Below are 10859 nucleotides of genomic sequence, written 5' to 3'. Positions count from 1 at the left end.
GTCTTGATAAAATCAAGACAAAAGTCAAAATTGGTAACGGCGACTTCTTGGAAGCAACCGGCAAAGGCACCATTGTATTTGACACCAAACAAGGCAAGAAATACATAAATGATGTACTTTTGGTCCCCAATATTGATCCAAATCTACTCAATGTGGGCCAAATGATAGAAACAGGTTACTCTTTACATTTTGGGGGAAACTCTTGCACAATTTATGATAAGCAAGACAAGTCCCTTGAAATTGCAAAAACAAAAATGATAGAAAAAACAGATGTTTTCCCATTCAATGGAGAGATGCAAGTTACATGGCAATGCAAGCACAAGTGGACGAGTCGTGGCTATGGCATAGAAGATTCAAACACTTTAATTTCCATGGATTAAGGATTCTTCAGTAGAAGAACATGATGCGTGACCTAACAGCTATCAAGGAGTTCAACAATGTCTGTGAAGGGTGTATGCTCGGAAAACAACATCGACAACCCTTCCCATCCGGCAAAGCTTGGAGAACCTAAGAGCCATTGGAGTTAATTCATACAGATGTTTGTGGTCCAATGCGTACTCCATCAAATAATCAAAACAGGTATTTCATCCTCTTCATTGATGATTATACTAGAATGACATGGGTTTATTTCTTGCGAGAAAAATCGCAGGTTTTTGATATTTTTAAAAAATTCAAAGCCCGTGTTGAGAAGCAAAGTGGTTACAACATCAAGACCATAAGAAGTGACAGAGGCAAAGAATACACTTCTAATGAATTCAACAAGTTCTGTGAAGATGAAGGCATGTAGCATCAACTTACAGTCGGGTACTCTCCATAACAGAATGGAGTATCCGAAAGAAAAAACAGAACAGTTATGGACATTGCAAGAGCCATGCTCATGGAAAAGGGTCTTCCCAAAATTTTCTGAGCAGAGGCAATAAACACTGTTGTCTATCTGCTCAACAGATGTCCTACTAAAGTTGTGCAAGATAGGATACCAATTGAAGCTTGGAGTGGGCAAAAACCATCAGCAAAGCATCTCAGAGTTTTTGGATGCATATGCTACACCCATGTCCCACAAGAGAAAAGAGGCAAACTGGATGAGAAGACTGAGAAAGGAATTTTCTTAGGCTATAGCACTCAATCAAAAGGCTATCGAGTCTATAGCTTAAGGAAAGAAAAACTCATAATCAGTTGAGACATAAGTTTGACGAGGATGCTGCATACAATTGGGAGACAAAAGAAGTTGAAAGAAAGACTATCAACTTGCCTCTATTACCAAGTCAAAGAATTGAAGAAGATCATGATCAAATCAGTTCGCCAACACAATCGGAACCGGAATAAGCTTCACAGTCTACTCCGGATTCACCACCAAGGCGAACTAAATCCTTAACAGAAATATATGAAACATGCAATTTGATGATCATAGAACTAGAAAGCTTTGAGGAAACTTTTAAGGAAGAAAACTGGAGAAAAGCTATGGATGAAGAGATAAAAATGATTGAAAAAAATGAAACTTGGGAGCTTGTGAATTGTCCACAAGACAAAGACACTATTGGAATTAAGTGGGTCTACAAGACAAAGCTTAACTCAGATGGCTCGATCCAGAAGCTTAAAGCAAGGCTAGTTGCCAAAGGATACTCACAACAATATGGTATCGATTACAATGAGACATTTTCTTCAGTTGCTCGCCTTGACACAATCAGGGCATTGATAGCACTAGCTGCACAGAAGAAATGGAAAACTTTTCAACTTGATGTAAAATCTGCATTCCTCAAGGGCTATCTTAAGGAGGAAATCTATGTGGAGCAACCTCAAGGGTTCATGGTGCAAGGACAAGAAGACAAAGTTCTCAGATTAAAGAAGGCATTGTATGGCTTAAAACAAGCTCCACGAGCTTGGTATAGCAGAATCGACAATTATTTCTTGGAGCAAGGATTGAGGAGGAGCTATAGTGAGCCAACACTCTACATCAAAACTCAAGGTACAAATGACACTCTCATTGTTTCTCTATATGTTGAAGATCTTATTTATACTGGAAATAATGAGAAGATGGTCAAGAAGTTCAAAGAAGACATGATGAAGACTTTTGAGATGATTGATTTAGGCTTAATGCACTATTTTCTTGGAATTGAAATAACTCAAGAAGAAGAAGGGACATTCATCTCACAAAAGAAGTATACAGAAACTCTTTTGAAGAAATTCAAAATGGAGGGGTGCAAAACAGTTTCCACTCCACTAGACAACACTAAAGCATTCAAAAAGGAAGATGGCTCACCAAAGGCAAATGAATCACAATTTCGAAGTATGATTGGAAGTCTTCTCTATTTAACTGCTACAAGACCAGACATCATGTATGCGGTTAGTCTACTATCAAGATTCATGCAGAATCCAAGTCAAGTCCACCATGGAGCAGCTAAAAGAATACTAAGGTATTTGCAAGGTACAAAGACCTATGGAATTTGGTACAGAGTCACACATGACTCTAAACTCATTGGATACACAGACAGTGACTGGGCAGGTTCAGTAGATGACATGAAAAGTACATCTGGTTATGCTTTCACACTTAGATCAGGGATATTTTCTTGGGCTTCAAAGAAGCAAGCAACTGTTGTCCAATCATCAGCTGAAGCAGAATATATTGCAGCAGCAATAACAACGAGCTAAGCTATATGGCTCAAAAGGATATTTGATGACATGGGAGAACCACAAGTTGGTGGTACTGAAATCTACTGCGATAGCAAATCTGCTATTGCAATGGCAAAGAATCCCATATTTCATAGCAGAACCAAACATATTGGGATCAAGTATCACTTTATCAGAGAAGCTGAAGGAAACAAAGAAATAGAACTCAGACATTGCAAAACTGAAGAACAATTAGCTGACATATTTACAAAGGCTCTGCCAAAAGGCAAGTTCTGAATTATATAAGTTATTAACTATATTACATGATTAGCCTAAGCACACGCCCTTAGTCCAGCCCTCCTGTAGGAGTCCACCATCAGATCATCGAAATCCGGCGAAGCAATATAATCACTGACAGCTTTCTTCTTTGCGTCTTCGATGCCTTGAGAGAAGATCTGAGTCCTCTCCCTGATATCCTCCTAAAGATACTCGACCTGATGCTGCAAGTCCAGCTTCAATTCCGCCATATGCTTCACCACCATTCCCATGGCCTCGGCATCTCTCTGAGACCTCGCCTGCCTAGACCGCGCGAGGCGAGCAGCCTCCTCGGCAGTTCGAGCAGCCTCCTCGGCAGCTCGCGCCTGCCTCGAGCACCTCTCCACCTGGTTCGCTAAGGCGTGAATAGAAGAGTTCACCTATCAAAGGGAAACGGGATCAAAGGAACGAATAGAAGAATAAAGGCCGAAGAACTCTAAAGAAGGGAGCACTTACCACAATGGCATGAGTAACGGCACGGCAGGCCATTTGGTGCAGAGGGAGCTCGGTCCATGCCACGACTTCCTCGGGAAACATGGCCTCCTTACTCCGTTGAAGAGCATGAACAGGCGACAACACTCCTGAAGTCCCCCGGGGCCTCCGAGCCCGACGGCCCAGCTCGCATATGGGCAGACTCGGAGAAAGCGGGAGCCCCTTTGTGTGTGGTTTCGGCATAAGGAGCCCCCGCCGGCTCCTGCATAGGAGGAACCATCTCGGGCTCCAGAGGCTGATCCTCCGCCAGATACTCCAGCACCTCGGGCTCCGCACCCTGGGGTGGTTCGGCGCAAGCTCGCTTAGCCACCCGTTTTCTCCTCTTCATGCCCTGGAACAAGTGCCCACCTCGGGTCCCTCGAGAGTCCATCGTACCTGCGAAAAGGAGTTCGGCATCAGTAAGACACGTAAAAGAAGAGCAAGACAGGATCGCTAGGGGAAGAACCTACCCGAACTCAGGGCAGCAGCAATAAGTTTGGCCTCCGTTAGATACCGTTGACACTCCAGCCCAAGCCGCGCCCTTTGCCGGAGGCCCTTCGCCGTCTCCTTATCGAGTGTGATGCTGGAGTCGGGAGCGGCCATCCCCCAGCCGGTCTGAAACGGCCACCCCAGCGCACTTCGCACCCCGAAATAGTCCTGCTTCCACACCGGGACCTTATTAGGGAGTCCGTGTAAGAGCTTGAAGCCTGGGCGAGGAGACAGGTAGTATGCCCGCCTACGCCCGGGAAGGGGATCCGCTTGCTTTTTCAGCATTAAAATAGAGGAGAAAATCTCCAGATCCAAAGGAAAGTTCTCGTCACAGAATAAGGTGATCGTCCCCACTAAATTCCTAATGGAGTTCGGGTGAAACTGGCCGACTATCACCCCGAAGTGGTTTAGAACCTCAACGAGAAGAGGATGAAAAGGCAGTCGCAGCCCCGCAGCAAGCTGCTCCTGGAAAATCACGATCTCATCAGGACCGTGTTCCCAAGGGAAGCTACCCGTAGAGATGAAGTAGGCGTGCTCCCCGGGCAAGTTGTAGTAGTCTATGAGGGATTGAAGTCCCTCAGGCGTCATAGTCGAAGGGCCGAACTGATCTAAAATCCGGCCACGACGGGAGGTGGACGCCGACCTACCCGAGGCACCTCGGCCTGTAGGTTCAACTCCTTCCTCAGGACCTACATCGGGCTCACTTGAACTACCGGGGGACGCAAATTGGTTCGTAGAACCTACATCAGACCCGCTTCAACTATCTGAACCCCCCGAACTAGACATCAGGGAATGGAACGGGATTCCAAGAGCACTCACCCGGGAAGAAGACTGAAGTAGACCACGAAAGCTCGAACAAGCAAGGAACCTGGGACGCAAGCTGAAGAGCCTGGACGCGAACTGAAACTTAGGCGCGAGCTCAAGAGGTACAGTAGCAAGGACGGGCCCCCCCCCCACGCTATTTATATCCATAGCGGCCGGAAAGCGACAGCCCAGATCGAAGCCAATCCAACGGCCCACAGCCGTTTTAAACCGCACGTCTTCCGAAGCCGACCAGCGCACGTCTTTCCGAAACTGACGAGGCGTCGCGCATGTCCTGTCAGAGGACGGGTGTCAGGACGCACCTTCTCGAAACTGACAGGGTGTTGGCGCACGTCTCGTCACTATAAAAGCATCTGCAGCACAACTCCCGAACGACTACCATCACGTATCCTTTGTTATGCCCTCTGTCTACTTAGACAAAGGGGTAGAAATTGTCTAGTGAAAATTTCAGAAAAAAGGGCATTCACTCTTTTGTATAGATTTATAGATATAGATATGTGGAGAATTTTAAAATGGATTGATTTTGGATGTAGGGCTCAATGAAGAATCTGATGTCTAGCAATGTTGAGAAGACCGTGGCAGATGACAATGTTATTGGGAACTTGTCCACAACTGATGTTATGTTCATTTACGTTCAGACGCTCAATGGCAAAACAATTCTGATCAATGTTGTGAACTCAGACACCATGCAATCCCTCACATTTAAAAAGAAACCACTTGAAGATGGAAAGACCGTAGCTGAATACAGAATTCAGAATCAGGACACGATTCACTTGACCTTCAATCTAAGAGGTGGAGGCAACCAATCCGGACCAAACAGCAATGCAATAGGGATTCAAGTAAAAACTGGAATAAATGATAACGATGTCGTCTACCTGGAGCCAGAAAACATCACTACAATAGGTAAATTGAAGGAAATGATCAAACATAAAAAGCAAATTCCTTCAAACGAGCAAATTTCTCTGAAATTTAATGATGATGAGCTCAAAGAGAATGGTAAAACCCTTGCAGAGTGCAATATCAAGGACAAAGACAAACTTCAGCTCATCCGTGGTGGCAATTCTCATAAACAATTATGCATTAATAACCCTTTCAAGAAAAAGGAAGAGTCGATGATGAAGGCATCAAACAAAGGTGCAAAACGTTCAACAAGTAGCAGTGGCGCCATGGAAGGTGAAACAAAGGATGATAAGAAGAAGACATCTGTGGAGGGTGAAATACAAACATGGAAAGTGGAAGGCAAAACACAAACAAGCCAAGTGGCAAAACGAAGTAGTTCTAACAAGCAGAAAGTGGCATCTACGGAAAGTGAAACAAAAGCAATTAAATTGAGAAACGTAAGTAATTCTAATGGTGAGGAAAAGGCTGAAAGTGAAACACAAGCAAGTGAAGTAGGAAAAGCAAGTTCTGCTGATTGTATTGAAAAGGCAAATACTGGAGGTGAAAGGCATCAAAGAGAAGTGAAAGAAGCAAGTAGTTCAACAGTAAGCAGTGATAATAATAAGAATATTAACTACAAATTGAAGAACAAGCAAGCAAATGTGACACAAGAAAGTAGTTGCAGAAGGTGAAAAACAAATAGAGGGAAGACGGGTAGTCAATAGGTCGTTTGTGTGTGTGGCTACCGACTTGCATAGGAAACTATTTCTAGTGGATAATATTGGAGGGTCGACTTCTAGTAAGGATATTAATGAGGTTGTTGTTGAAGACACCAGTCAAACCGGTTCATTTTGGCTTCCAACAAAATAAATCACCATCTGCTCTTCCGCAATCCAGCCCTTGGTGACCTTATTTCATATCAAAATCCTGATGTATTTTATTGCTCTGAATAGCTTTTCAGCAGGCTGTGGGACTGGGATCTCCGCACTTGTCTTTTAGAGTATTGTAATAAGATAAGATTGAGTATCAAGATGAGATTGGAATGGAAGGTTTGAGAGATGGGATAAAGTTTGAGTTAAATTGCTTTTCATGTCTCTCGATTTATATATATATATATATATATATATATATATATGTTGTATTAATTTCTTTTATCAATGCATTATTTTCTACTTTATCTAAAATTCTACACATTGCAACTGTATTTATCTTTGTATCTTTTTATTTCACTGTGACTCATATATTTACACTTTGTTTTTTCCTTTTATAGGGAAACTTATACAAACCTTTCTCTTCTTTTCCCTACCTTTTCTTTCAAACTAAATACATCTTTAGGGATAACTTATTTTCAATTGCTTTATCAAGCATTAATATAGTTCAAGAGTGAACTGTTTAAATGCTTAGGTTGGGGCAGAATTACAAAAACCTTCCCCAGATTTTAATTCTCTTGCAATCCTATAAGCCTCCCTCCTGTAGGGTCTGTTTGATTTGTAGGAATAGAGTCTAGAATTGGAATCAAAATGTTTCATTCCAATTCCAACTGTTTGACTATACATAATTAGAATCCTATTCCCATAGTTGATTTTTTTTTAAGATGAATAAAAAGTATTAAAAAAGAGGAAAAGGTAATAAGGAGGAATATGTCAGAGGTCTAAAAATTTGAAATAAATAGGGCACTAGATTATTGCAAAAAAAAAAAAAAAACGTAAGCCTCTACTCAACCAAACAACCCAACAAATATAACAACCAACAACCAAACAACCCCACCCGCCTTGGGAATACCTAACAACACCTTGAAGAAAACAAACAAACATGAACTCCCCTCACACTCTTGAAACCTTTCTTTCCATTCTTAATCCATTTATCTAAATAAACACCCGGTTGCACCCTTATCTTCTTACAACCTGGGAGATCTCAGTTTATACCTCAAAATGTCATCCACATCATTTCACCACTGGCCATGCCCTCCATTCCCTTGGGAATGAGAATCCAATTTTAACTAATTCCTATTTCCAATTTTAATTCCTATTTGCACCTAACAGGCAAAAAGAATAAATCATTTTAATTCTAACTCTGATTTTAATTCTAACAACAAACCAAATAACCATTAATTTTCAAATGAAAAGACTTAATACAATAAGGAACCGTTTGGCAATGTCTTTTCGGAAAGATCTTCTAGTAACTCTGGCAGTCAAAAGATGTATTAAGCTTTTGTATGAAGATCTAAGCAACCCAAAGCATGATTGGTAGACTTGTGTCTTTTCATACATCTTTCCACATCTTTGCCCATGAGATTAAAATATTAAGGGCACGAGAAGCTTCCTTTGATGTTTCCCGAAATTAGAAGAAAATGGGTTTTTCGTGTCCTTTCAACATTCTGTCTTTGGGTGACTAGATCTTCTACGTGCCAAATAGAAATAGACAAAAAATCGATTTTCCCGACTTGTAAACAGTTGAAAGACCACATGGGAAGACATGCCAAATGGGCCCAAATTTTTCTAGAAGAGAGATAGAGTTTGGCCTCCCCTAGTTTATGCACCTCATTTTGTATCCCCATCCTTTTTATTCATTAAACCTTATCTGATCACCATTCCTTTTCGGTTATATCCATGGCATCTGTAGAATTTGAGGAAGATATCAGCATCCTTCCTCCAATGAAATGAGGCCCCGTTTGGTTTGCAGAAATAGGGGTTTGGAATCGGGATCAGAATAGGCTCTTTCAATTCCTATTGTTTGGTTGGATGGAATTGAAATTTCATTCTCATTCCTGCTAGAATAGCATTCCCCCATTTGAAGGAATGGCCCTTCCCTGCCCCTCCCTTGAGAATAAAATCCCATTCTTACTGATTTTAATATCAATTCCCATTCCCATTCCCATTTGAACAAAATAGACTATACGAATGGGTCAATCCAATTGGGATTTTGGAAGATTTGAATCCCGATTCCAATTCCAACTGAAAACCAAACAGACCCCAAATTCTTTCCAATAATAATAGACTTCCATCATTGTCTCTTTTGACCTATTGATATTTGTCCTATATTATTAGATACTTGTTCAGATGCCTAGACCGATAAGAAAAGTCTAATACACTTAAAAAATATATTTCTCCCTTCTTACATTGTCCCTCTTCATTCATTTTCCTCTTTCTACATTCTATTCAACTCTATTTCTCTCTCTCCTCTCCCTCCCAGACCCATCACATTTGCTTGATATATAATAGATTTGAGTTGATAAAATCAGTGAACAATGGCTTTTGGGGATTGGGGGATCTTAATGATGGTAGAGTGGCCATTGGCCCTCGTTTAATCTTGAACATGTTGGAATATCCAATGGCCATGTGACAAGCCACATGTTGATGGTTGATGGTTATCTCCATGCAACACTCTCACACATAGTCATTCATTTTAAATAATTACCTATTTATTTATTTTTTTATAAAAACAAATTTATTTGATTGTTTATTTGAAAACATTTTCATTCATTGAGATAAAAATGTTGTTGGATTATTTGAATCCATATTCCAGCTCTTATTAGGTCAATGGATATCCATTTGACCCGGTGTAGACTGGATGACCAAGTGGTTAGATCCTTGGTCAACATGAGACACCTGTCTCAAATCTGATGGAGCATGAATTCTAATGTTAAGAAACACTTATCTCAATTGGTTATTTTGGTAACTATTTGTTCCTAGTGTCAAGGAACTTAACGTTGGAGAAGCAACTATATAAGGGATCACTCCCAAGTGCTTCAACAACAATGAGATATGTTCTTTATTGAGAAAGGAAAAATATCCTCTTATCCTCAGCTCTGATCAGATTAAGCAGTTCTCTCCTACACATTGTTTAAGAGGTTGGTGCCTTGGATCCTATACTGTGTAGCTGCTATTATTCTCTTTGCGTGCAGGTTTTACACATAGAGATCTCAGTCGTTCGCTTCTACATATATTTGGAGCATCAATGGTATTAGAGCACAACACTGACTGGCATAGTGTTTAAAGCATAGTCGCGCCACACCGAATCCTACCTCATCTTTTAAGATTTAGAGAAGGAGAGGAGAGAGAACTGGTAGTTCGAGTTTTCTTTGATACATAAATGAAGAACTGCTCAAAGAATTATAGAAACAGTAGCTACTTTGATCTGAAGTGAGGCAAGAAACCCTAAATAAATATAGGGATTTTTTCACTATTTTCGTTCACTGCAAAATAGATCTGGTTAGATAAGGCATATTCGACTAGTGAGGCAAACCCAAAACATCTCAAATCGGGTATTAGAATTTCATTTATTTATTTCTCTTCTTTCTCCCTTTTTGTTGTTAGTTTTTCTTTTTTTTTTTTTTTTTTTGCATTCATTGATTCTTACTATTTACTATCATTCTTGAGGATATTTCAAATTGGATAGAAGCATCATTGTCGAATGCATGATCTGCTCCTGAACTAGTAGGAGAAGTGGGAGCTGGACAAATTAAATCTGATAACTGACCAATTGAGCTGCAGATTAGCAATTTTTTTTCTTTTTTTGCATATACAGCTAAGTGTTCTCTCTTCATTTATTTTTGTTGCCTCCGAACTTGAATGATAGTCTCGTAAAATATAGCCAACTGATATTGCACTTGCTTTATATATTTCTAGAATACTGTTGCAATTTTTCTTTTCATGTCTGCTACTGCCTTATCCCAAGAACTCAGTAAAACTGAGAAACTGAATGGCACCAATTTTGCTCTCTAGAAACATAGGATTAGAAGGATACTTGATGAACAAAATGTTGATTATGTTTTAGATAAATCTATTCCTGCTAAACCTACTAATGATAATTCTTTGACTGTAATTCGTGAATATCAAAAATGGGAAAAGGATAATAGGAAGGCAAGAAATTGTTTATTAACTTTTATGGAGACTGACATAGAAGTTGTGTTTGAAGAAAACAATAATGCTAAAGATATGTTTGAAGCCATTAAAGAAACATATGAAAAAATAACTGAAACCTATGTTCAAATGTTAATTGAAAAATATTATAGCTGTGAAATGAGAGAAGAGGATTTTATAGTAGATCATGTTAGTAAAATGAATGTGATTGCCAAAGAATTGACAGTCACTGGGAATCCTATTCTTGATAAAATTCAGGTCTCCACCATTCTTAATATCCTCCCATCTTCTTGGAATTCTGTAGTAACAACTTTAAACCTATCTAGGAGAGAAGTTAGCATAAAAAACATACCTACCTTGTTAAGATTAGAGGCTGAGAGGAAGAGGAAGAAATCCCAACCTTCCTCCTTAATGGTT

At 40.3% G+C, this 10859-nt stretch overlaps 1 protein-coding gene across 1 annotated transcript; it reads left to right on the top strand.

The window, feature by feature from the left end:
- The first annotated feature begins 4000 nt into the window (after positions 1-4000).
- LOC148790030 (uncharacterized) lies at positions 4001-7698 on the top strand. Its single transcript, XM_088893350.1, has 2 exons — positions 4001-5604; positions 5713-7698. The coding sequence occupies exons 1-2, from the start codon at positions 5241-5243 to the stop codon at positions 6270-6272; spliced, it is 924 nt and encodes a 307-aa protein (XP_088749476.1). The 5' UTR covers positions 4001-5240; the 3' UTR covers positions 6273-7698.
- Positions 7699-10859: the final 3161 nt, after the last annotated feature.

This window comes from Nelumbo nucifera, chromosome 8 (assembly GCF_055504915.1).
Source record: "Nelumbo nucifera cultivar China Antique chromosome 8, China Antique-T2T, whole genome shotgun sequence".
Classification (NCBI taxonomy): domain Eukaryota; kingdom Viridiplantae; phylum Streptophyta; class Magnoliopsida; order Proteales; family Nelumbonaceae; genus Nelumbo; species Nelumbo nucifera.
This window is presented reverse-complemented; position numbering and strand designations above follow the sequence as displayed.